We start from the raw sequence: 24,900 nt of genomic DNA, 5'->3' as shown, positions 1-24,900 counted from the left end.
ATGACACTTTCTTTCATTTTTTTAAAACCATGGTTTTAAGCCATTTTGACTCTTTAAAATGTTTATGTGCTGTAATGTGATGGAGTTTTAGGAACCTGCTGTTCATTTCTTGCTGCTTTACAAGAACATCTAGCAGCTGCCTTGAATTCACTGGGGCCAGCTAAAATTGGAAAGCCAGGGTTAGCTAAGACCAGCGGCCAGACTCAGGCTGTGTGACCTTGCACCCTCCCTCACCCACAGAGATCTGCCAGCGGTAAGAAAATGGCCTTGATCCCACAAAAACATACTTACACCTCACAGTGCTAAAATGGGTTTTGGCATCAGCTTGTGCATGCATGGGAAGAACCTGTGAACGCCAGCCAGGCAGAGCAGCCCCCAGAGGTGTCCATGCCCCCACAGCCCATGAGCACCCACTCTGCACACCCCTCTGACACTTGGCAGCTGAAAGGGTGTTGTCCTAAATCCTCATTCCAAACAGACAGGGGATGGGGTCCATAAGCACCGCAGAGCATGCTTGCCCTGCTGTGCCAAGAGTTACCGGCATGCAAAAACATCTAATCGCCTTGAACCAATCATCATGCCATTATTTTTCTGCTGTGTTTTGTAAACTGAATCCAGTTTGGTGTGTTAAAAATAGCACGATGCGCTCTGGAAAAATCTGTTGGTTTTGCTAGAGTCTAGGCATTTATACCACAGTTGCTGTTGTTCTAATTAAAAAGAGAAGTTCACATGACAGAAATTATTCCGGTGCGCTGACGTTTCAGTGCAATAACCACAGCACCAAAATGCAATCTTAATGTTGTTCTGTTCATTGCGGACCTTGGACCAAGAGGAACAGTGGCTATGGATGGCTCAGTGTCCTGCTCCACAGGTCAGTACAGCAGTCAGAAAGGTTGAACTCAATACATTTCTTTGAGAAAATAACGAAGGTCATTTATCTGTTTGGCATCCAGAATGACTCAGAAAACCAGCAAAATTACTCCAAAACTCTTTAGTTGCTTTCTGAAGAGGAAGAAAATACCACCCTGAATGATTTCATAGACTTCTTGACAAAGGTGGCGGTCCTTTTCTTTTTTTCCAGTTAGTTGAGGTCCTATACCCCTCTGACTTTCCATCCATGTTACAAATATGATGTTGATTAAGACACTGGAAACAGAAATCCTCTTGAATTAAGTATTTTTCTCAGAGGAACTCTCAAAGCCACTACCCTGTGACATTTGGAAATGAGAGCCATGAAGCCACCCACCTGGGAATAGGGCCACTGGCTGGTTTGGTTTTGCTACCATTTAAATCTCAAAGGTCAAAAGAAAATGTTCCCCAGTAGTTTCTTCATGGAAAAAGATCAGGCACAAGCTGGGGAATATTTTCTTGCTGGTGGATTTTTAATTTGAAACAGACTCAGTAGGATTTTTTCTTAAAAATGCAGCCAAAGGGTTAATAATATTAAGAAGGAAAATAAGACTCCAGATCCAGCTCAGGTTTGGCAGAGCAAACCTCCCTTCCTGCCGGCAGGTTGGGGGTTTTGGGTGCTTGGTCTCATCTAGTGGCACTCCAGGAACAATGAGAAATCCCTGTCCACAGTGGCACTGCAAGATCCCCTTCTCCTACATCAAACGGGGCCACGGCTTCCCCCATCGCACCTTTTTCTCCTTTGCCTGGCAGCAGAGCAAGCTGTGGCAGGGGTGGGACACGGCTGTGTTTCACAGGTGTGCTAAGCCGAAGTGCAGAGGGAGGCATGTGTCCAGGCAAGTGGGAAATGAACTGCTGCGTGTCTCTGGGTGAAAGGATCCTTTAAAAATGAACAAACAGAGCAGCTCTTGTTTCCCCTGCATGTGCATCCCCTTTGCACAGGCACTGGATAGGAAGTGCGTTATGCTGTAATTTCATTTTTCAGTCAGCTCCAAGAACAAGTGACCTCTTTGAAGCTAGTTTGTGCAGAGTCATGGTTTGGTGCACGGCTGGAACACTGCAGAGCCTTTGATCCTCCCTCTGCTGCCGCCCCAGCACAGCCATCCCCTCCATCTCCTGCTTTGTGTTCAGCTCTACCTCCACCAGCTCAGCAGGCGGCCACCCCATGGGACACCCCCATCCCCTGCCCTTGGTTGGGACACAGCTACCAGCAACCCAAAGCCTTCCCCTGGTGGACACAAAACCCACCCTTTGGTGATCCTGAGCTCAGGTGCCTGTGGAGGTACCGTGGTTGGTGTGTGCTGGGCTGGGGTGGGTCATCTTGTGTCCCAGCATAGGGAGATGCTCAGTCAGCTTTGGTGAAGATAGTTTTGTGCCTGCCCATGTCTACGAAAGGTCAGTTTATCAAACTGTGACAAACGACCAGAAGCTTTTGAGGCTGCAGGCAGGATGGGGATGAGGAGAAAGGGCAGGAGCTGAGTAATTTATGGAGGCGAGGGCGAGGCTTCCCCAGCATCACGTTGGAGCAATGTACAGCTGCACTGGGCTGGGCTCCCCTCAGCTCCCAGCCTCCCACTGCCCTCTCACAGGAGGCTATGGGACTTTTGGTTGTTCATGGCACCAGCCTTGCAGGTATGGACTTCAGCCTTTCCTCTGGGACCTGCTGGCCTTGGGTTTAGACGTTCATTCAACCCCTGCTGATGGTGCCTCCATTATTTCAGTGACTATTGTGAAGGGTTTCCAAGCCAGCAAATTTTCCTTCAGTGATGGCCTCCCTCGCTGTGCCCCTCTGGACCTGCCAACACACAAACCTACTTAGCTTAATTCAACACTCCTGTCAAGTGCTCATCTGCAATGTGCAGGCTCCCAGGGGAGGTGGCATGCAGCTCTCTGAGCCTGCTCTGTCCCTTCATTTACCCCAGTGCTGAGGTGAAACAACTTCTCCCAAAGTCAGTAGCATGCCCTACAGCTGCACCGGTAAAAATTCAGGATGAGGCCGTGGAAACCCAAAATTACCTATGAATAGTTGCTATCACAGCTAGCACTACCAGAGGATGCCCGGTTCTATTGCACAGCGCTGGCATGTCCAGCAAGCCAGTTGCAAGTTGGAGCTGAGCCCTTTCAAACAAGTGCTGTTATAATGAAGCTCCTACCTCGTTACTGGGTTGATGAGTAGCTTAGCATTGATTTAATGAATTCACTGTAGAAGCCTCCAGTACTGCATTCCTTAGAAGATTAAGGGTTGTGAGGGTGGCTTTTTTTTTTTTCTTTGTAATGACGTTGTTACTGAGGAGGCATGAGAATCTGAGATATGCCCTGCTTACCCCTGGATGAACCCCATTTACATGGCATTTTTACTGCAGGAATGGAATCCTTCCAAACATTGCACAGATGGAATTTCACATCTGACAAAAAGAAACAGATAACATTTAGAGAACAAACCCCCCCTTAATCCGCCTGAGTTTGCGTTTGCTTGGTCTGCGATTGTGCCTCTTCTGCGTTCTTAGTGTCAAAAGTACTCTCCAGAGACTGGTTCTGAGAAACGCTTTTTTTTTCTTTTTTAAACCAGCACAGATGACAGACAATGTGCTTTCCCAACATCTATGGAAACACTCACCACCCTTTCAAAATACCAAAACATTTTCATACTGAACTGCAAAGATGCCGAGGAGCTCTGTACAAGCCTTGCTTCTGGGGGCCATCAGGCAACTAACTCATTAAGCCCTGGCAAAAGAGAAGCGGCACCTTCAGCTCGGCAGAGCCAGCACGCTCCCTCCCACCAGTACAGAGGAGCCCGCGGCAGCGGAGGGACCTTTGTCACATCTAAGCCCTGAGATGGATGAAGAGGAGCAGCCTGCTCCTGGTGCAGATTTGGATTCTCCAAGGTCTTGTTCCCGAGGATATGACTTTGACGGTCACGGTGGGTCTCCAGGGCAGTGGCAGAGGGGACAGCAGGCAACAGAGGCATGCGTGGTGGGACGGGACTGTATCAGCTCTCCCTTTACCTCGTTACTGCAGTCACTCATACAGCAAAGGGGAGGGAAGGGAAAGGGTTTCTTTGCTGTTTCTTTTTAAAGGAGAAACAAAAGGTGAGGCTAGGTGAAATGAAAATTTAGAGCAAGAAGACAAGAGAGATTTGTATTTTGCAAGTCAGAGTTTACTTGCTCTTGAGCCTTGCAGCAATTCTTAATTACAAAAAAGGCACTTGGTTTGTAGCCAAAGAATTGCTGACAAAAAGAAAAAAAAATTACAAAAATGCAGCGGCATTGTTTCTGTTTAAAAGCTGTCAGCTCAACAGCATGCGAGCTCTCCCTTCAGCCAGAATATATTTCTCCTGCAGTTTTCCCTGTGCTGTGAACCGTGGTTCAGCAAACAAGGCAGGCTAATGGAACTGAAACTTTTAATTAACATTTATCATCATTTATGAACAACTTAGCAAAGGTGGTGGGGACCTCCCAGCCCCCTGGCGATGCAGCGGCACACCCCATCGCACAGCAGTCAGGCACCTGCCTGCCGTTCAGCTTGGCAGTAGCAAAATGCCCATTGCTAAAACCCCTGGCAGAAAATCTCCACATAACTCGGCACGCCATGCTTTCTGGCTCCCACTGCTTGGTGAGAACCTCTCCCCAGGCAAAACTTTGTAAACACATTGCGACGCTACTCTGGGAGAGGCAGCCTGCACAGCTGCTAAACCAAGGATCCCCACACCAGCAGCAAAAGCTGGCAGCACCCAGCCCTCCCCTGCTGCCAGCTTCCCCTTTCCCCTTTAAGCAAACATCCATGTACAAAGCAGAAGGCGCTCAAGATCCCCCCCTTCCCCTTAAAAAGAGATTTGAAGCGTGCAACTGCGCTGAATGCAAACATGCATCTAACTTGCGTTACAGAAATACGTCGTGCAGCAAACAGCCCTCAGTTGCTGCTACGTCTGGAGATGCTACTTTGTGAAAAACAGCAAAAGTACCTTTTGAATTCTTCCATCAATATCCAAATAAATACACTTGGGCCGGTAAGTTGAAGAGGCAGATCCCATCTTGCTACAGTTGGGCTTTCACTAGACTTTTTTCCAGTGTCAAACAGAGCAGAAAATAAGGTTTATCCTACCAAGCTGAGCCACCGCTGCCTGCCAGTTTGGTGTCCCCGCTCTTCTGTATCCCACTGTACTCTCATTCTGGGAAGGTCCCTCCTCTAACATGCATGCATTTTGCTGTGCCTCTGTCTCTCTCTGCCACCTCCTTTTAGTTTTGCTTCCCTCCAAATCCAGCTGCCTCAGACAGGGAAAGACACAGGCTCCAGATGCTGTCTGCAAGTGCCCTCTCAATTCCCATAGCAACAACCCCTCTCGGCTTTAGGGCTGAGAGCTGCTGGGCATCCACATTGCAGCTCTGACCCTGGGGCTGACCAGCTCCTGGTATGCACCAGACCAAGTGGCACTTATCCCCCGGGGGGGCTAGGGAGGGGGGAAAAAACCCTCCTTCATCAGGGTGGTGAGAGATGTCATTCGTTTTTATGCTGAAATAGGACCGTAGTTATTAATTAGTGCCGACCGTTTTGGTGAGCTACCTGCACCCTGTGGGTCGTGTGACAGGCTCCCAGCTTTGCTCTGAGCTGGCCAGGGCTCCAGCTGTCTCAGCCCAAACTCAGCAGCTTAATTGCCGCATCCCTCCTCTTATCATTACAAGGATGGAAAGAAAAAGCAGTAGCTTTTTTCACCCTGTAAGCTCCAGAAGCACGAAGAAAGTGTGAAGCCCACACTCTCACCCAGCACCACCCGTGCCACACCTGGAGTGAAGGAATTTGTTATTTAAGGGAATGTGAAGTGTCCTGGCAAAGGCATCTCCCGTGGGAAGTCACAGCCAAAAACCAGGAGGGAGACGAGCATTCGACAGTCGATTCCCTGAGCGGATGCCAAATGCCATCTGCTTTGTGTCTGTGCTGTGCTGCAGTGCCTGCGCCTGTGAGGAGCTGGAGCAGTGGCGGAGAAGGGTGATGCTGGTCATGGAGGGGAGAGAGCTTTGGAGGCAGCGGCTCCTCTGCCTTCACGGGGGAGAGGCTGGCTGATGGGCTGCAAGCATGCAGTGGCTGGAAACAGCTCGTCCTGTGAGTGTTAGTTCTTGGTGTTTTCTGAGGCTTCTGATGGAGGAGCTGCAAAAACATTGCCTGGCCTCTTTTGCGCTGCAGTCTGGGACAGCTGGAGTTGCAGCAGCAGCGTTAGTGCTGCCTTCCCTGCCCACCCCCAGGGCCTTGCTGCAACTTGAGAGAGATGCAACTGACTTGCAGAGGAAGCCAATGTGGCCCTGCGGGCTACGGCTCAATGCGCAGCCTCAGCTGCCCCCTGCAACACACGGGCAGGGCTTGTTCGCTGTGCGAAGTGGATTCGTAAGAGCTGGCAGGGCTGAGCAGGTCTTGGAGCCAGCCTGGGAGCTAGAGCCAGGCTGGCCTTTCAGACCAAAGCCAGTGGTACTCCTAATGCCCTCAGAGCCAGCAGCAAGGCGACTCTTCGGGGAGGTGCAAGCCTCTGCTTCAAATCTTTCCTCTCTAACAGCTTGGAGCAGGCACTTGAAATGCTCCAGGAGAGAGTCCTTGCCACTGTAGGGCTATCCTGTGGGCTGTCCTCTAGGCTGTCTTACAGTCTATCCTGTAAACTGCCCTGGAGCCCAGCCCCTAGGCTATCTTCTAGGCTATTTTGCAGTCTATCCCATAGGCTATCCTGTGAGCTATGCTGGAGGCTAATCCCTGAGGCTCTCCCATAGGCTATGTCCATGGCTATTCTGAGGTGGGAGCAGCCTCTCCCACTGCAACAGCCCTGCCACATCATCCCCACTGCTTCTGTACATCAGTTAGGGCTTCTGTGACTGATCATCTCATACCCTGCTCTGCTAAGCATTGCCTTAACCCCACTGACAAATGGCAGGTATCTGAGGAAGATGGCCATGGCAACAAAACTGCAGTCATTTGGAAAGAGGCACCAAGAGCACTCACACTGGGAGATGCGCATGGGGTGTTTGGTTTTGTAGAGGAGGAAGCTGAGATCTTCCCCCGTGACAACCTGCCCCAGAAGTGGTCAGACAAGGTCACTGGTGCATTGAGGGATTTGATTGCACATCATTGAGACATCTAGTGACCCAAATCTCACACCGGTGAGCATTCACCCTTTGATTTCTATTTAAAAAAGTGACCAGCTTCTCCAGCCCGCAAAAAGACAGGCTCCAAAATCCAGGCAATAAACCTGTTCCTGCCTCTTCACCCTCTTACATACCCATTGTCCCTGTGGATTTAAATTGTGTTTCTTAAGCTCCAGCACGCATCCCACTCCCCCTTAATTACATTAATTCTTGTTGGAAAAAAATAATTTTTTTACAGCTTTGCTGTAAAATTGCTGACTACTGCACTTTTCAAGAACTTTTCATGTAGAAGTGAATCTACAAAAGCTGACCTCTCAGAAATTATGGGAAAAACCTGATGCAATCTAAGGCACAGCACAGGCCCATGACTGAAAGTTGACAACAGATGGTATTTAAAGAGGATGTGCAGCTCCGTGAGATTGCTGCCTTCCTTTAGCTGGTTTAACCCTCCTGAATCTCCTTATTTTATTCTACACTGTGCAACATGGGGCAAAAATTACTTAGAAGAATTATTCTATCTTCCCAAACCCTTCAACAGTTCATCAGCTGGGCCAAATCCTGGCAACACAGCTCCAGATGACGTTTCTCCGTTGTTTGCCTTGAAGGAGCATTTTGACCAGCTAAGGGCAGCACTAGGCTATTACCCCCAAACCACAGGTGGCACATCAAGTGTTGCACAGCTCTGCTTTGCCTTTTCTGCTAAGCTGTTTACTGAAGTTAACACACACCACTTTGTACACACAACCCTTAAAAGTAGATGTGCGGGGGTTGAGCCTTTGGCCCAACGATCTGGTAGCACCCCAGCCAGATGTCACTTAGCCCAGTGGGTGCTCCCAAGGAGTAAAAAAGGTGCTTCTGTCTCCCGATCCTGGCATCTGCTCCATGTACACGGTTCAGATGTAGCTTTATTAGCATTTCCAAGGTGTAACTGGAGGATATTCAGATCACACACGGTTCGCACTTGGACTCATCACTGCTGTTGAGACACAAAACATCCATGCTGTCTTTGTTGAGATCTGCTCCCCTGTTGCAAACCCTGTCTAAAGGGTGGCTGGAAAGCTTTAGGGATGAAAAGCACTGCCCAAACCACTTTTCATGCAGGCCTGGGGTGGACTGGCACTGTCCCCTCTGTCCCCCTGCCTCCAGTTATGTCTACGCATATGGGACCGAGGTGGTGAGCCATTGAGGATAAGGTGAGGGCAGCACTGCAGACTGCCAGCCTGCGTGGTCCCCCCAAGGATCTGCCCATCAGACATGTCTTGAGGTAACAACATCCTTTTGAAATAGTTTCCCAAAATCTATAGCTTCTCCCAAGCACCCCCATCAATGCCAGTCACCTACAGACACCCATGGGACAGGGTTTCCAGGGCTCACTTCCCCCGTCCTGAAGTCACTGTGCTCACACCATGGCGCCCACCACAGCACGACCCCCAGCCTCTCTAAAACCTAGGTTTTCCTGCAGCACTCAAGAAATAAACTACCCTTTGCAACCTGCTGTGGGTAGCTGCACATCCAAACCAGGGGAGTGCAGGGTGGTAATCTCCAAAGGGATTTAGATGGGGAAAAAAAAAGCCAGATAAGTTAATCCTTTCAGTGGAAGATTTCCTGTTCAGTTTTCCTCAGAGAAACGCATTTTCACATGCCATTGCTGAACCCTCTCTCCCTGCTGCTCTTTGGCTCTCCTTGCCCACCGTGATGGAGAAAGACCTCTCCATGCCCTGCCAGGGTGCCTGCCTCTGCCCTGCACCCCCGGGGAGGTTGCTGGGGCCGGACCCCACACCAAACAGGTCACCCCACCTGAAGGGCAGGGGGAGGTGCCTGTGGTTGAGGTGGCAAGGGAAAACCTTGGGGTTTCTGCAAAGCACAGAAAGTACCAATGTGCCCCTGGAGGGGGTGGTTAGGGTCTAAGGTTGTATTTGGAGATGCCCCCTGGGCCACTGGGACTGGAAGGTGCAGCCTGGCCTGAGAATCGCCTAATGCACACCTGGAGCACGACTCAAGACAAGTATTTTAAGGACAGTGATACATTTTGAACACAGTTTGCCTAGAAGAAAAAGCAGAGAATAATAATTTTTAAAAATCAACCTTTTTTCTTACCTACTCCCAGCTGCTTCCTCTGCCCACTAACCCCTTCTCTTGCAGGTCCCCTCCTTCAGCTGTAGGTCTCTTGCACGTGTCTGCCTGTTTCCACGTTCCCACAGGGCTTCCTTTTACTGCTTTACCTCTCCACGCCATTTCCCTCAAACCTACTGAAATGCCTGATTACCCCCGGAGCCGGGAAGCTTTCCCCTTTGCTCCCCCGGCTCCTCTTCCCCTTCCTACTTTGCTCAGTCTTCTCTCCCTCCTTTCACCATCTCTGGTGTTTTGCCACTCTTGCTTCTAGATTTTTCTCCCCCACAAACCCTTGAGTCAGGGTCGAGGGTATGCAGGAATTAACTTTTCATGGCGATTACGCTGTTAACTGGCTTTGCCAGTGTACGCTCCTCCGTCACACCTGTGGCAGGGTATAACTAACCTTTCCAGTCCAGCTCTCGCTCCTTTCCATAAGCTTATGGAAAGCCTATGGCTTACTGTATATGGAAATTTTAGCTCACTTCTCTACATATTTCTTTTATACACTGCCAGATTTCCACAGGACCAAACCTGGAAATAATCATATTTAATGCTAATTACAGAATGACTGATTACTAATCCTGGGACCTTCAGACAATTTGTCTATACGAGCCCTGAAAGTTCGCGTTTGGCTCTTCACCAAGCAGTGGCACAGCTCTCCACCTTTCTCTTGGCTCCAGCCCCATTTCTGGGTCTGCTGCTCACCCCAGCCCGTCCCCAATCCATGCAGTGCAGCTGTAATCACCCACATCCCTGTTTCCATGGCAAACCCCCAGGAACGTGGGCTGGAAGGGAGCTGCGGCATCTCCTGGCATGGCTGGTCCAGGGCAGTAGGGTGCAGATATAGAGCCTTGCGGACTGGAGACATAGTATTACTCACTCAGGAACCACTCTTGCTCTTTGATCCAACAATGCTGGCCACCTCGGTGATATACTGCCTTTATTCTGTTTACAATTGTTATTAAATTTCTGAGACCAGTAGTTCTTGCTTGTCTCTCAACACTCACACGTACCAGTTAATAGGCTCAAATCTTGGGAAAGTGAAAGCAGCAAACGCTGTTAACACAAATACCTGTCCATCTGCGCAGTACTGGCTTGGAGAAGAAGAGCAGCCTGAAGCCATGGGCAATCCTACCACTTCATGAAAGCCTGTATCCATTACAGCATCTGCTGTTTCTTGGCTTTCCTCTTCTGTCTGTTGAGGAAAAAAACATTTTTCTCCAGCTCTATATTAGCTATTTGTTTAATAATCTGTTTTGTAAAGCACTCACAATGCCTGGCAGGACCCCAGGTTGATTTCCTGAAGGTGTCCCAGTGGTGAAACCCATTACTTTTCCCTGCTGGGCATGGAGGAAGCCCAGCCCCCACAAGTGTTTCTTTTCATTGCAATGCTAATATCAGGTCCTTAGCAGAGGCCTTGCAACGCAGTGGCAGACAACCCTACATGCTGATTTTGCTAAAAGCACTTTGCATCACCTCCTCAGGTGACCCCTTCTCCCTGCCAGGAGTGAGCAGGACCTCAGGCATTGCCATGCCACACGGTGGTGTGCTGCCAGCTGCCTACAGAGCGCCTTAGCTGCACTCTCTTCCATTGCAGCCTCTCTGCTTGATTTTCAGGCTCCCTTGCCTCTCTGCTTTCCATTTTCCACCCGTTCCCTTCATTTCTCACGCCCCTCCCCTCCTCAATCCAGCTACCTGTTCCTAGGCCTTCATTTAAAGTATCAGGATGGAGCCAAGAGCACCCGAGTGCCCTGCAGCCTCACCCTAGGCACTGCTGTATATGACGTGAAGCATGCCATACAGCCCTGTACATATGGACCCTAACTAGCTGCTAACAACGCATGCAGTCAGCCTGCCGGATCCCTAGCACAGAGCTTCTGGGAAAGCCCAGCTGTAAAAGCTCTGTTTTCCTAAGCTTATGGAAGAAATTAGCAGACCCAACTGGAACTTTCAAGAGCTGATGAGAAAAAAATAAATGAAACTAACTGTGGCTGGAGTCACCCGCTAGATCATTCAGAGGGATGATAGCCAAGAAGTGGAAAAGTCAATTCCCTCTACTGGACAAGGCTGGCTCGTGCTTTTGGCAGGAAAGCCTGAGCGGGGGCTGCAGCCCATGCTCCTAAACCAGGGGGCGGGGGGGAAGCAATATATGGCTCAACTTGAAGAAAACTGCCTGGCATTTTATGTGGTGCAGGAAGACGAAGTTACTTCAGATGCCTGTTTTGGGAGACTGCCATCTGAGCAGCTCCGAGCTGCTCAGTGACTCACTGTAAATCAGCTATTTCCATCTTCCTGACAAGCGGACCTCAGACACCCTAAAGTCTTGGCAACCCAAAGATTAATGAAGGGGTGCTAATAGCTGTGCCAGTCTAGCACACATCACTTGTTCAGGAGAAGTGGGGCCTAGGGGACAGGGTGTCCCTGTGCTTTTGTGTCTGGGCTAAAGACCTGACATGGGCAGGGCAGGAGGCAATCACTGCTGCATCTGTGATTCATCCCTGGGTGCCTCCTTGTCTGCATGCGTCCCGACCATCACCCCCTCCTTACACCACCAAGCCACCCATCACATCAGCAGGAACAGCTACAAATGTTTCACTACTTGGGGCTGCTTTTCAGCAAGCTAGGTGCAGTGGCAAAGTTCAGACCCTGGGTGGGAGACTGTACCTCAACTGCATCACACCTGAGTCCCATAAAAATCAGAGCTAGCTATGTGAATTCCTGTAGGTGTGTGTCAGAATAAAGGGACTTTGCACAGTTCTTTGCAGTACATAAAAAAATCAGACCTTCAATTTTAACATGATTTTTAAAATACTGATCTTCATAAATAGCTAGATAATTTCTCCAATATATAACATTTTTCTATAATGTATGTATTTTCGCATATTTATTCTGTTTGCACAGATGACTCAGTGCTGTTCCCATTAACGGGCAGAACCACATTTTCTCAATAAAAGAGATTAGAGAGTCTCAGCTTTTAGGGTGAGAAGCCAGAACAGGATCACAGACTCGGTGTGAAAAGGATGACAAAAGCCTCAGGTAGCACTGAAAGTGCCTGATCTGCTCCACCAGAACACTGAAGGCTGCATGAAATGGGGAAATTTTTAACAATTCTTACAGTTTCTAAAACTATGTTGAGTGATGCTTTTCTCCAGGAGCGTTACCCAGACAATCACCCATCACACACCTCTCCATTACAGTTATCACCATTTCTAAAAATCATAGGTCATGACCAAAGAAACTCAAAAGACTGGATGAGAAATCATTAGTGTCTGCTTTCAAGTAACATATTTGTGGCTCTTTTTACTTGTCTCCTATTTTCTGAACCTGACTTCCCATCCAGGTCATGTACGTGAGCTTTCCTCTATGACTTTGAAAGCCAGAAACTTTCACTAAGGAACAAAGTTGAACTGAGATTTTCATGCACCAAGACTATTCCACTCCCCACGCAAACAGTAAATTTCATGAATTAATAGTGTGGTCAGGAGAAATGGCAGTACTGAAGTATTACAGACAACAAAATGGAAGTAGCTTTGGAAGGGACAGAGTGCTTCGCACAAAAGCTGATTTTTTAATTCTTTTTGTAAATATTTTCAACTACTCTTTTTCCATCCTCCATTTGCTTCTGCCCTGCACAGCCCAAGCTTTCACCATGGTGCTGGGCCACAGGCTATACCTCCCCTCCCTTCCTCAGAGGTGGCCCTAGGTGAGCCCTGAGACCAGCAACATTGGTTTTGAGATGTGAACATTAAAGTCCAAGATACTTGGAGGTATCTTTACCAAGAGGTAAAGAAAACAAGCCCAATCCAGTGATCCCCTTCTTAGGTCCTGCACAGGGAAGGACCCAACATCACCATGTTGAGACTAGCTCTATAGCATGTATTTAACCTCAAAACTGAGGAGAGAGCTCAGGGACCACCACCAGGGACAACGCTCATGGCTGTCCCCATGGGGTCCCAGCCGGCTTTTAGCAAGAAGCTTCTTCCAGAGGAGCTTTATTAGTGGCCAGATCCTACCCTGTCACAGCCCAGCACAGCTAAAGCCATCTCTCCTTCCTAGTCTTTCACCCTCCTCTTCCTCCTTTCTTCCTTCTTTTTCCTTCTTCAAATTGATTTCACCGGATTCACTTGCATTTAGTTTTTTGGTTTAAAACCCTGATCCTCCTACCTTCAGCTGCTTTCACACAACCTGGACATAAAGGTTTTCCCCTCCTTGGATCTGTCCCTCTGCCCAAGCATTTCATGAAGATGGACTGTTGGGTCTTAGCTACTGTCTAAAACCTTTCTGTAGGCAGCAAAAGTTTTCAGACAAGAAACTGAGAAGATCAAGAACATACAGAAACAAAGTAAAAGCCCAGCAGCCCTCCACTAAAAAAAGTACAATGTTGTGCCCAGCTCTTCTCTTTTCCCTGCACTTTTATACTATTTTTTTTTTTCGTGTCTCCTGCTGCTCTTCCATCATGACCTCCTCTGACCAGTGCTCTACTCCCTGCTATTTGCTCCAGTGTCTTCACCTGCCACAGCTGAAGGGGCTCCACACTCTTCCCCTTGCCCCATTTCATCTGAGGGACACGGTCTCCCTGCCGTTTGCCATCCAGCTCTCCTGCCAGCAGTGCAACCAGCTCTCCACTTTCCCTCTGCCCAAGGAATGGCGCCCACAACCAGCAGAAAAGCCAAGAGCCAGAATCACCAACAGAACAGGATTCCTGTAGAGACGCTGCACCCTGCTTGCTTTGGAGCGTATGAGTGCTTGGCCCTCACGCTTGCTAGGGAGAAGGCCAAAGGCAACGCATCGCTTTGCTTCTCTTAATAGTGCTTTTGGTCTATTTGTCTCCTACACATCCCTCTCCCCTTCTGTAACCAGTCACACCATGTTCCCAGAGTGAGTGACTGAGACTGGAGTTTCATTTCAAGAACTGCGCCTGCAGCTGAAGAGCCGCTGTTCGGAGGTGTGCCTGGGCCACGTGCGCATGCCTGTGTGCACAAACACATATGTGTGAGTGTCCACAGATCTTTAAGGTGTAGCATGCATTATGAACATGCCCACCCCACCCCAACATGTGTGGTGGCTACCATGGATTAAATATTGCTAGTGTGCTAGAGCATCACGTCACTATAAGCGAAACATCACCATTACTAGCTGCTCCTGCATTACTGAATATTATTTGTAGGAACTTCCATGGAGTCCTCCATGAGGATACCCAAACCTCCGACAAGATTAATATATCCCACCACTACCTGAGAGGAGCCACACACTCTTTTCATGCCTTTGGAGTCCAGCTTCTCCCCAGTGCTGCCGCTACTGTTCTCTAGGTGCATCTGCTCCATGTTTCTTTTGATGCGATTGCATCAAAAGCGATGATGTGATTGTGGATCACTTTGTGAAAACATCCTGCCCTTGGCATCCTGGCTGAGCCTCCATCAGCCAGCGCGTCCCCCTGGAGCATTAGCTGCTACAGACAGCCCAGATACCTGTATGGGCAGAGCTCAGCAAAGGCCACACACTCCGAAACAATCCAGGATTTCATTCTAGGTTAGTCAAACTGTCATTCACAAGTAATTGCTTGGACAAACGTGCCTGAAAACAGACTCATGCCACAGAATACTATACTTGCTGGAAAGTCACGCAGCACCCAAGTGCTTACTAGATCCATTTTTTGGCCCAAAAAATAAGGCTAGCAAGACAGTTTATTGGAGGTTTGTTTGCTGCTCTCAGCAGAACCCATTTATGTGAACAATTTCAACTTTGTGTGAAAAACAGAGACAGCAAAAAAACATAGAAGGCAGATCCTGACGTTTACAGGGATGCATAAGGTGAATGTACCAGATCACCCATTTTAACTGTTTTTATGGGTCTGGGAAGGCTGAAAACATCGTGTATAGGAACCAGTCTGCAGTTAGGAATAACATTTCCTTTCTGATGACACACAAATGACATTTAGATGCTGCTTTGGCAGATGCATTATTTCATTAGAGGTTTTCAAGCTGGCAAATATAGGAGCTTTGTTTTCCCGGTTACTGTATGACTTACATCATCCGTAACCTTTCTACCAAGAGGTCTCATTTCAAATGACAGTGAGAACCGTTCTGAGAACTAAATATGTTAGTTCTGTTTCAGATGTTCAGGTGATTTCATCCATTCACCATTTCTAGGTGCTTTGCTGGAACGGGATTTCATCCTCCTCAAAAAAAAAAAAAAAAAAGATTTGCTGAAGTCTGGGGTAAGTTTAGAGTCTCACGATTTGCCTGACAGTGAAGCACATGGGAAGTTAGTCAGCCTAACGGAGCTCTAATACACGTATCTGTGCTGAAACGCACATTCTCAGGCTTCCACCTGCACTCTAGATCTGCCAGTCAGCCCAGTTCTGCCTGTCCGGGCTGGTTTGAGAACTGCTGATGTAAGAATCAGAGCAAGGAAACCATAAAGCTTCTCTTTCCCTCTGCTTTCAGCAATGGCACTGTTTTGCCAGCAGACATGCAGACCTGCCATGGAAGAGGATTTCCCTCAGTGCCAAGCAAGTGAGCAAGCGTTCTCACTTCCAAACCCCTAATGTGGCCAAGAGGAAAGTAAAGAGCTGGCTCTGAGCTGAATGCATGCACGCGTGGATGGGTTGATGGTCCCTCCAGCACGGGTGACCCTGCATACCATTTCAGCTCCTTCTATTTGGGAGAGAGGATATGCTTTTGATACATTTTTGTGACCTCTTCTGTTCTTTGTTAACATGCATTCTTCCTTACACATCACTGCAAAGCTGCAGGCAGCAGAAAAGGGAGAGGGAGCTTTATAAAGACTTCTAACAGGGATGGCTAAATCGAACCCCGTTTTCACACCTGTCGGTATAAAACCAAACCTGCAGATTCTGCCACCAAATGACACAACACACAGCTGTTTCCTACCAGATGACCAGAGCGATTTAGGAATAGTTTCAGAACCTTCTGTACTTATTAAGCTGAAGTCTTACATGGCCTGTGGTGAAATTGGGTGACTCAGACTCAAATACAATACTCCCTCCTCTGCAGTAGAAAAAACATCACTGTGTTTAGCAGAAGATTCAGAAGAAACGCACATCTCCCAAGAAGTTTTGCCTGTACGTCACTCGACTGCGATGGGCTGCCTATACTGACTACCCTGCGCATCACAAAATTTTGTTGCTTCTCTTTTGAACTAGACTCCCTGTACCTATCAGGCAGTGAAATCCATCCCTTTCAGCTTGATTTCAATTCGTGCTGCAACTCATGTGCGTGCATGTGTATATATATATATATATATATGCATACACACAGAGAGACATATATATACAGGTGCATCTGTATCCTTCTTGATTTAGCATATGAACTCAGGCTGCTGCTTTCAGTTGTGGCCTCAATGCAAGAAGCTGCTGCTGGTTTCTGAAAAACCTAAAAAATTCAGGCCACCTGTTAAGGATTAAGGTACCAGATAAGACTAAAAAGAACTTCAGTGCCCAAGGATGTCAAGGGCTTAAATAAAATTCTGGGCTTCTCCAAACACTTGCTCTTGAGCTACACCAGTGACAGGGGAATTAATTCCCAGGCATAAAGGCTGAAAAGGATTACACCTTCACTGTAGCCTATGAGTACAATTGCAAAAGTACTCACAGTTAGGAAAGTTTAAGCAATTTACCTCCAACTTACCTCACACAGCTCTGCTGCAGTTCATCTATCCAATACCACCTCACCAAGGCTTTGCCTTCTGTGAATCTTTATGTGGCACAAACAAGAGTAATTAACTCATAGATGGGAGGCCACAAAGAGCACATTTTCTAACATATATGAAATCGTTGTCCTGCGATAGTGGGAGAAACATTACAAGCTCGGGGCCAGGTTTATGAAATAAAGTGACCTCTAGGGGTGAGGAAAAATGAGAAATGAGAATTCCAGTTCAAATATCTCTGCTATATTTTTAAAATCATATTATTAATGTGATTAGAGCAGGAGAATTGGTTAGTATGATGGTAAATAAATGTAAATATCAGAGTAATCCAGGTTCCAAGACGTTTATTTTTGAAGTACTACCTCTAGCCCCAAGCCCAGATTCAAGTAACTGCAGTAACCTGGAGATGATGGAAGTAACATGAAGTGACCCCACGTGGACAGGCCTGCACCTTGCTGGGGAAGGACATCCCCACATATTTCAACCCCACTCAAGTTTTCCACTAGCTGCTCATCCAACCCCGTGTCCAACCTGCCGTCACACCAGCAAAGGAGCATGCTGATGCCAAAAAGTGAAAAATCAACGGAAAGCTACTGGATGCGAGTCCTATGACAGCTCTGCAGGGACCTGCAGAAGCCCTGAGACCCATCAACCCAACCCTCACAGGCATTTCTTACAAGCACAGCAACCAACTTTTTGGGGTTTTTTTCTCCTGTAACAATTACAGATGTGAGCACTGAAGTGCCAAACTTCAAATGAACGCACTGGCAGTTGAAAAATGAGAAAGGTTCAGGCTGAAGCATCTAGGCATCTTACAGGTTACATATGGCTAAATAGTATGTGGGAAGTAACCCAGCAGCTCCACATCCAGTCACAGCAGCCCTCTGCCCTTGGGATGTGTCCCTTGGGGCTCCTGGGCTCTACCGAGCCCAAGCCTGGTATCCACCGGAGGCAGAGGGGGGAGAGCAGCCGCCTCATCCCTGTCTGCAAACGCTGCTCAGCACATAGTACCTTTGGGGTGAGGTGGCTGCTCCCTGCCTTCCGTTGCTTTTTTGCTTTTGTCTTTTTTTTTTTAAATCCCAACACCAGACTTCCACTTCCCTCTGTAGTTTTTCAGTCAACCCAGACTTTTGCACGTTGTCTTCTTCGCATTTTTACCATTACTCCATCCCATGTTCACATCTCTATAGCACCCCAATGACACCCTGCATTCGAATTCTGTGTCATCACTTGATATCCTCCTCTCATTTCCAAAACTTCCCTGTTTTAATCTGTAGCAAACTTTTCATACGCAAAGGCCCTTGCTCATTTTTAGATGAAGTCTGTTCAAGCTTTTGAATGCAGCCTTCTGATGACTTATGCTTTACTTCCCTTTGGTTTGTCTGTTTGTTTGGTTGGTTTTTTTTTTTTTTTTCTTTTTTTTTTTTTTTTTTTGCAACCTCACTGACATGCAGATATACCTCTGTGTGTGTGTGTGTAAGACAGACTCATTTGTATTTATTTACATCTGGACAGTTACTTAGTAGCCACAAAATAAGCTATTCCATGGATGTGTGTACATACCCTTATTGTATGGCACAGAATACATACGTCAACTCTCAACCAGAAAGACAGTCCCTTACGATGTGAAGTCAAACATTCATGAAAAGAGTTCTTAATTGTCTTCCATTGCTGAACGGCTGGAAAAGCCTGGAGTGAAGACTGTAATCAATCACCAGGAAGGAAATCTTTTTGCAGTCCCATCAAAGTGAGAAACATTACCTGCCGCATTAGCCTTTTAACAGCCTTCTAATGTTTATACTTAGGTGGCAGGGCAGAACACCTGAAGTCAGTTTAATGTCCTCCTCTGCCCAAAACAAACAACTGGACCAAAGAGAGAACTGTGGAAACGTGGCTAAGCATTTGTCAGCTGCTTTTATAAGAGAAGGAGAGAGAGAAACCCTACCCCCAGCATCATCACAAGGTGAAGAAAACATCCTTAAAATCCTCCAGGTAAGTACAGTATCAAAAAAGACTTTCAACACATTTTTGACAGCTGGTCTCCTGATGCAGGACGTGAGCAGGCTCCCTGAAATAGGCCTAAAGAGTCTGGCTCTTGTATTCACAGTTTACAGAGCTGCAAAAGTTTCCCTGCAGCAGAAGGGTAACTGGTATACTTTATCAGTACAGAAATACAGAGGTAAAAATAAAAATTAATCCCAAGCATCAGCTGGTTACGTTAACTAATTCTCTCCCTATTTCACACTAGAAACTAACCAAAAGAAGGGAAAACCAAAATTTTATAGCAATTGAGTTTAATAAACTGAGTCAGTGAGACACATAACACAATGTTAAGGTCAATGGACATGAGGCTGAAGCATGAGGCTAAATCCTCTCTTTCCCCTTTCCCTGCTTTAAGGATGACAGTCAGGTTTTTAACTCAGCATAGCAGAAAATGTAGTTGAAGGTTACCAAAGCCCCTGAGCACACAGATGCAAACCTCCCGGTGAACTGCCTACAGTCCTTCCACAGAGGAGGGCAGGAGGAAGAGTCTGTACCGTCGCATGGCTAGTTCAGCAGAGCACAAAAAAACCCCAAAACAGACTTCCTGTACAGTGAGAGTGACATGGGTCAGCAATCAGAACATTGTGTCAGATAAACTGAGGTTGGGACAAATCATGAAATAATCAAACCTCCTATATAATATGCAGGCCATAAAACTTCATTCAGACCGAAGAGCACCACTGTTACCAATTTTGGGCCTCATCATTTGATGGGATTGCAAGCAATCTTCCTCAAATTAATTCCATATGAAGATCAGTAGATTCCAACAGCTCTAAATATCCTCCGATTCATTTTTACCATCTTACACCTACCTAATTTTGAGCAGCATTTCTCATATAAACAACCTCACACATTAGTCACTACAGAAAACTACCAGCAGCAACCAAACAAATTCCCAAGTGTAAACATGATGAGGTCAACCAAAGTCTGAGGCAGCGTGACGTTGGCACAAACATATATGGAGGATTCCCACTGGTATTCTATGGATATTATGCCAGAAACACATGTAATAACCTCCCAAAGCGGATGGCAGAATCCCTTCAGGAATTTCATACCTGGCAAAACATACAGGAGTAGGTCTATCAGTGCACGGAGTAGGTTAGCAGTTTAACTTACAGGCAAAAGAAGTCTCAAAGCAACCTGGAACACGACACCACCCTCCCTGCTACTTATTCATCTTTTTCCCACCCCTAAAGTTTTCCTACACACAATGGGGACAAACCTCCACAGCAGCGTGTTCGGCAACAGCCAGGGTGCTCATGAGGGTACAAGCACCTGCTCCAAATCAGGCAGAACAGAAACTTGGATTCAAGTCTCCCTTCTTTTATAAGATGCCCCAGCTATATTTGCCTGTTCCTGAGAGGCACTTTGGGCACATTTTGATCAGAAATTCTGCCCTCAAGACCCTCAAACATCTTTTTGTTTTCCTTTCCAAACAGCTTTTCCACAGCGCATCAGTCATTTGGACATCGTATCTCTGGTAGAGGCACACAAACTACATCAAACACCATAGCAGAATGAAGTCAAGAATAAATGTTCAAGATGATTAGAGCTAGAGAGAAAAGATGAAGCTTTTCAATTTCAATTCCATATAAGTTGAAGAGCAGGCAAAGCAGGCAACAAAAAGAAGTAATTTTAAAACTATGATGTAGGAGCTGGACTTAGTCCCTGACTCCGGTGAGTGCCCTCCTGCCCTACTAGGCCAAAATAAGTAAGCAGAATATACCCATCTGATGCAGCTGACTGGAAATACTGGTGTTGTACAACCCACAATCCCACAAAATCAAAAAAAATTACATGTTGAAGTTGAAAAGGGCACTGTTTTCAAAACAAAAGGTTCTCATTTGTTCTCCTAATGAAGCATTTTCATCACCTTCACAAGAGACAGTAGTGCTGTTCCAGCAGGGACGCCTATCCTTCCAACCAATAAATGGAGCATTTCTTCATGGAGATGTAAAAGATGAAGTAATCAACATTTCTCATATTAAAGTAGGATCTATTTTATTCACCACAGGACGGTAAATGGATAAAATTCACAATAACCAGCATTAAAAATCAACAAACCAACCCTCCAGTCCTATTTAAATTTGGCTTTATCTACTGGTCACTCACATTTCTACATACAAAATTTTGTCACTTTTGCTCATTTCCAGATTAATGGATATTGACACCCGATACTAACAACACACAGTTTATTCACAACTTGGGGGACCTTTAGGGTTGTTAAGAAAAACAAATCTTTTATCTTTTTGTCCAACAAATTCATAGCTGGGAAGAACTGAAAAGCTGCACATTAGCAAGGAAGGAGACTAAATTTTTTTTTTTTTTAATAGCACACTGAGTCCTAACTCCGGCATACAATCAGTGGAAGGAAGGACTCAGCCCAGCACCTCCAACATTGTTGCCATCCCATATCCAAGTCAATGAAGTGCAAAAGCTATTAAAATAAATAAATAAATAACAGCAGCGGCCCCAACAAGTAAAACATGTAAAACCCAAAACACAATTAAATCTTTACAATTTGTTACTACTAAATACAACTGAAAGCATTTTAACCGAAGACTTCAGCCCATAGGGAACAGCCTCTCAAAATCTGAGTGCAGCAGTTCAAGTTGTTTCTATAAACTAGTATATAGATCTACACAGCTTTTTGGGGGGAAGGGATTGGCATCTTCAGCTAAAGTAGTCCTCCATCCATCCATCCATCCCTTCCTCCCCCTCTCCTCACACAGCCATTGAAGTTGTGCCAGTACAGATGTTCTGGGGCTGCAATGTTATTTTTCCCCCATCAGAGGCTTGATCAGTCCCCTGGTCTGGCTAGCAGTCCCCCCGAGTCAGTCTGGGCGAGCGAGGGGCAGTGTGCCATGCCACTGGATGTCCTTTCAAGTAACATCACTGCAGAATTCTGTCCCATTTAACTACAGCCTAAAGCCCAAATGCAGCACAGATGTATTAATTCACGTGTTGAGTATCCCCACTGGTCTCAACAGTTTCACTCAAAAACGTGTGAAGTTCGCTATTCATCTAGGTAACTGCAGGGTCAGGGCCTACATAGGGCATTCACTTGCAAGGACTTGGCACCTTCCTTAAGCCTTTGTGGGACTGAGGTCTTCCTTGTATCTCTGTTCAGCAGAACAGTTAAAAATGAACACTGTCTTACACTGGTCAAGACAAGCATAAAGCACGTGCTGAATTAAACCAGTGAAGTAAAAACTCAAAGACTGAATTTCCAGGGCTGTTCTGTGATCGCCAAGTGTTGTGCCAGCACATGGAACACAACACCAGCAGCTGATGAGACATTTCTCCATGTGTTACAGGACTATTTTAGAGCGTGCTGTTTTGTTTGTCAAGTGTAAAGGCTACTGCATCGTTTCACAAACAGTTCAGAACAAGACATATGCCTAGAACTTTAATAAATACAGTTAAGAATAATACACAGCTGAATTTATCTAGCCTTCGTGATCTAAGTATAAACATCTCATACAAAAACAAAAATCCTTTTTAGTCTGTACATCTTGAAAAAGAAAAATCACAGAAACATCTGTTTTGCAAAGAAGATAGCTGTACAAAGAAATGATATGTTTTGAAGATATTAAACCATCTAATTTGCTGCGTAACTCTAGTTACTGAAATGTTCTCTTAAAACATACTACCTAGGTCATTTTTCTTTTCTGATATTTTGGCTCCAAATCTGAAATTCAGAGCCACTTGAAAGAAATTTCTAATTATTAAGGCCCTGATCTGAGAATGATTTCCACATGCCCATGTCAGCACTGAAATCTGGGAGTACCCAGCAGAGATCACTGTGGCCACGGGCACTAAAGCAGCTCATCTGTTCAATCCTGTAGTGCTAAAGTGCTCACAGTTCCCTGCCACCCCAAAGGAACCACCTCTCATTTCAACGCAGCCCAGTGGAGCAGCACAACTGCGTGATGCTTAGGACTCCTTTTTGCACAATCCTAACTGAGGATTAACATCCATCCAGAGAGTCTGTGAAAACTGCTAACCACAGTACACCGCAACGCTAAGTTCCATTTTATTACCTACCAAAAGGCTGGATGTCCTCGGGATTCGAAGCAGTACTGTAGTTACAAATTAATAGTACGGTGAGGTTATTATTGTCTGAGCAGCTTCAAAATATTAACAGCAGTGCATCTTAATAACCAGCTGGTATCATCCTCTCTAAAGTGATGCCCTCTATGTGTGCAAGATGACATACGGGATACATACTTTGCTCACTGACACTGGGACGTTTCACTGCTAGACCGTTACAATTTCAAATTCCTTCTGCTCTAGTTTTGACTTGGTTTTGGAAAATACACAGTTCTGCATTTTAATTAAAAACATTCTATCAAAAGAAATAAAAAGGCACTTGGTATTTCTCTTTGGCTCAGTTGAGGTGTGCTGCTAAAACCTTCCCAAAGTTCCTGTCTCTTCATCTGATGAATAGTTGCCATCCTGAGGTACTTATTCATGTGCAAAAATAAGAGCTTCAGGGGTTTACCAGCCACATTTGTCACATTGCTTCCAGCAAACCTGTAAAGTTCTTCACCAAACAATCTCTTAAATGCAGAATAACGCATTCCATGAAGTTTGTTTTTCAGGGAAGAGATCTGACTGATGCAATCCTTATTCCAAATCTCGTTTCGTATCTCAGTGTTCTTTAAACCTGGGAAAGAACAGCAACCAGGCAGGAAAAGTTGAGGTGGAAGGCATAACAGCCACTAACTTCAAAATGCAGGATCTACCCCTTGCCACGTGTTTTTCTATTCTCTGTCCACTTTACTTCTCCAAAACTACAACCAAGGGGCTTAATTTAGATTTTGCATATGCCAGTATAACTTCATTGATTCAGTGGCTTTTTATTTTTTTTCCTCAATTCAAACCATTGTAAATTCAGAGTCACCCTGTTCTTTAAGGAGACCTTTTGGAAAAGTTAAATTTGAAACTATTAATAAACACAGAGCAAGCAATCGAGTAGCTTCTTACTCCCCACCTGCATGCTCCCTGATGAAACCCAGGAAAGTTACATATTTGGGAAAAAAACAAACCATAACCAAGAGACCATGGCAGAGGTGTGTTTTCAGATACTTTTCTAAATAAGACGTTCTAAAAACATGTTCATGATTTGAAAACATCAAACTGAATTACTCTTTTGAAACTAAATTAAAACAAACAGAAATGGACATACAGAAACTGTTAACACATTCAGTCTACACCTAGGTATTATGGGGCAAAGGCTTAGTAAATGTTTTTAAACTGTTATTAAAGAACAACAGCCAGGCGTAACACTTACAGGGTATGATCTGCATTACACCGAAGCTCCTTCTGAATAAGACGGAGTAAGAACTGTAAAAAGTCACAGTGTCTGTATTAATATCTATACAGATAAACAAGTTAAGTTTCAGGGTAAGATGTTCACTGTTATTCAAAGAGTTCCTTATTTGAAACATGACCCTGTAAAGCTGAACTCAGTTTAAAACAAAAAAAATTAAAAGATTTACAGATGCTCTGTCAATGTTTGGAAGAGGTGTTTTCACAATGAATAGGTAAGAGGAAAATAATTTCCTTTTTGCAACTGAGATCAATTTCTTCATGAAAACCAGAATGGCTTTCCAGTTACTTTACCAGCAGATGTATAAAGAAACCAGCAGAGGGAACCCAAGACTTCAAGAAAACATGGCAGAAGGAAATTATGGAGTAAAAATATTTTAGCTGCTATTCTGTAAAACAACTGTATGTGTGAAAAGCTTTAATCGCACAATTAGGCAAGACAAATTTAAGTCAGCCATGTTTATTTGCCTGTTGCAGGATCAGGACTTTTAAAAGCACTTTAAAAGGTACTAAGAGTACCCAGGAAAGCGATTTTACAAATAAAATCTGATTATTCCCATGTACATTAAAGACAGAATTAGAACTTCCAGGGTTCCTCACTGTTACAGGTTTCCTTATCCTCAGAGTCTCACTGTTATAAATAGAAGTTTCTTTACTATCTTAAGTATTGGTGTTTTATGAAGTTAAACCTAACATTTCAGAGGTATGGGAA

General features: G+C 45.7%; 2 protein-coding genes across 13 annotated transcripts in view; both read right to left on the bottom strand.

The window, feature by feature from the left end:
* PDE9A (phosphodiesterase 9A) overlaps positions 1 to 7,987 on the bottom strand; it is a 53,276-nt gene extending 45,289 nt beyond the window's left edge. Inside the window, exon 1 of the mRNA XM_005438512.3 lies at positions 4,871 to 7,987. Within this exon, the coding sequence (XP_005438569.1) occupies positions 4,871 to 4,939 (69 nt within the window). The 5' untranslated portion in view covers positions 4,940 to 7,987. The remainder of the gene's footprint in view (positions 1 to 4,870) is intronic.
* A 12,851-nt stretch (positions 7,988 to 20,838) lies between these two features.
* The window catches only part of SLC37A1 (solute carrier family 37 member 1), a 43,372-nt gene continuing 39,310 nt past the window's right edge, over positions 20,839 to 24,900 (bottom strand). For all 12 annotated transcript variants that reach the window (XM_055701553.1, XM_055701549.1, XM_055701547.1 and 9 more), the window contains 2 exons: positions 24,151 to 24,203; positions 20,839 to 23,523 (listed from right to left, as the gene is read on the bottom strand). In XM_055701553.1, coding sequence (XP_055557528.1) covers positions 23,508 to 23,523; positions 24,151 to 24,203 — 69 coding nt within the window. In that variant the 3' untranslated portion in view covers positions 20,839 to 23,507. The remainder of the gene's footprint in view (positions 23,524 to 24,150; positions 24,204 to 24,900) is intronic.

This window comes from Falco cherrug, chromosome 2 (assembly GCF_023634085.1).
Source record: "Falco cherrug isolate bFalChe1 chromosome 2, bFalChe1.pri, whole genome shotgun sequence".
NCBI lineage: Eukaryota > Metazoa > Chordata > Aves > Falconiformes > Falconidae > Falco > Falco cherrug.
The sequence above is the reverse complement of the archived record's forward strand: the minus strand, read 5'-3'. Positions and strand labels throughout refer to the sequence as shown.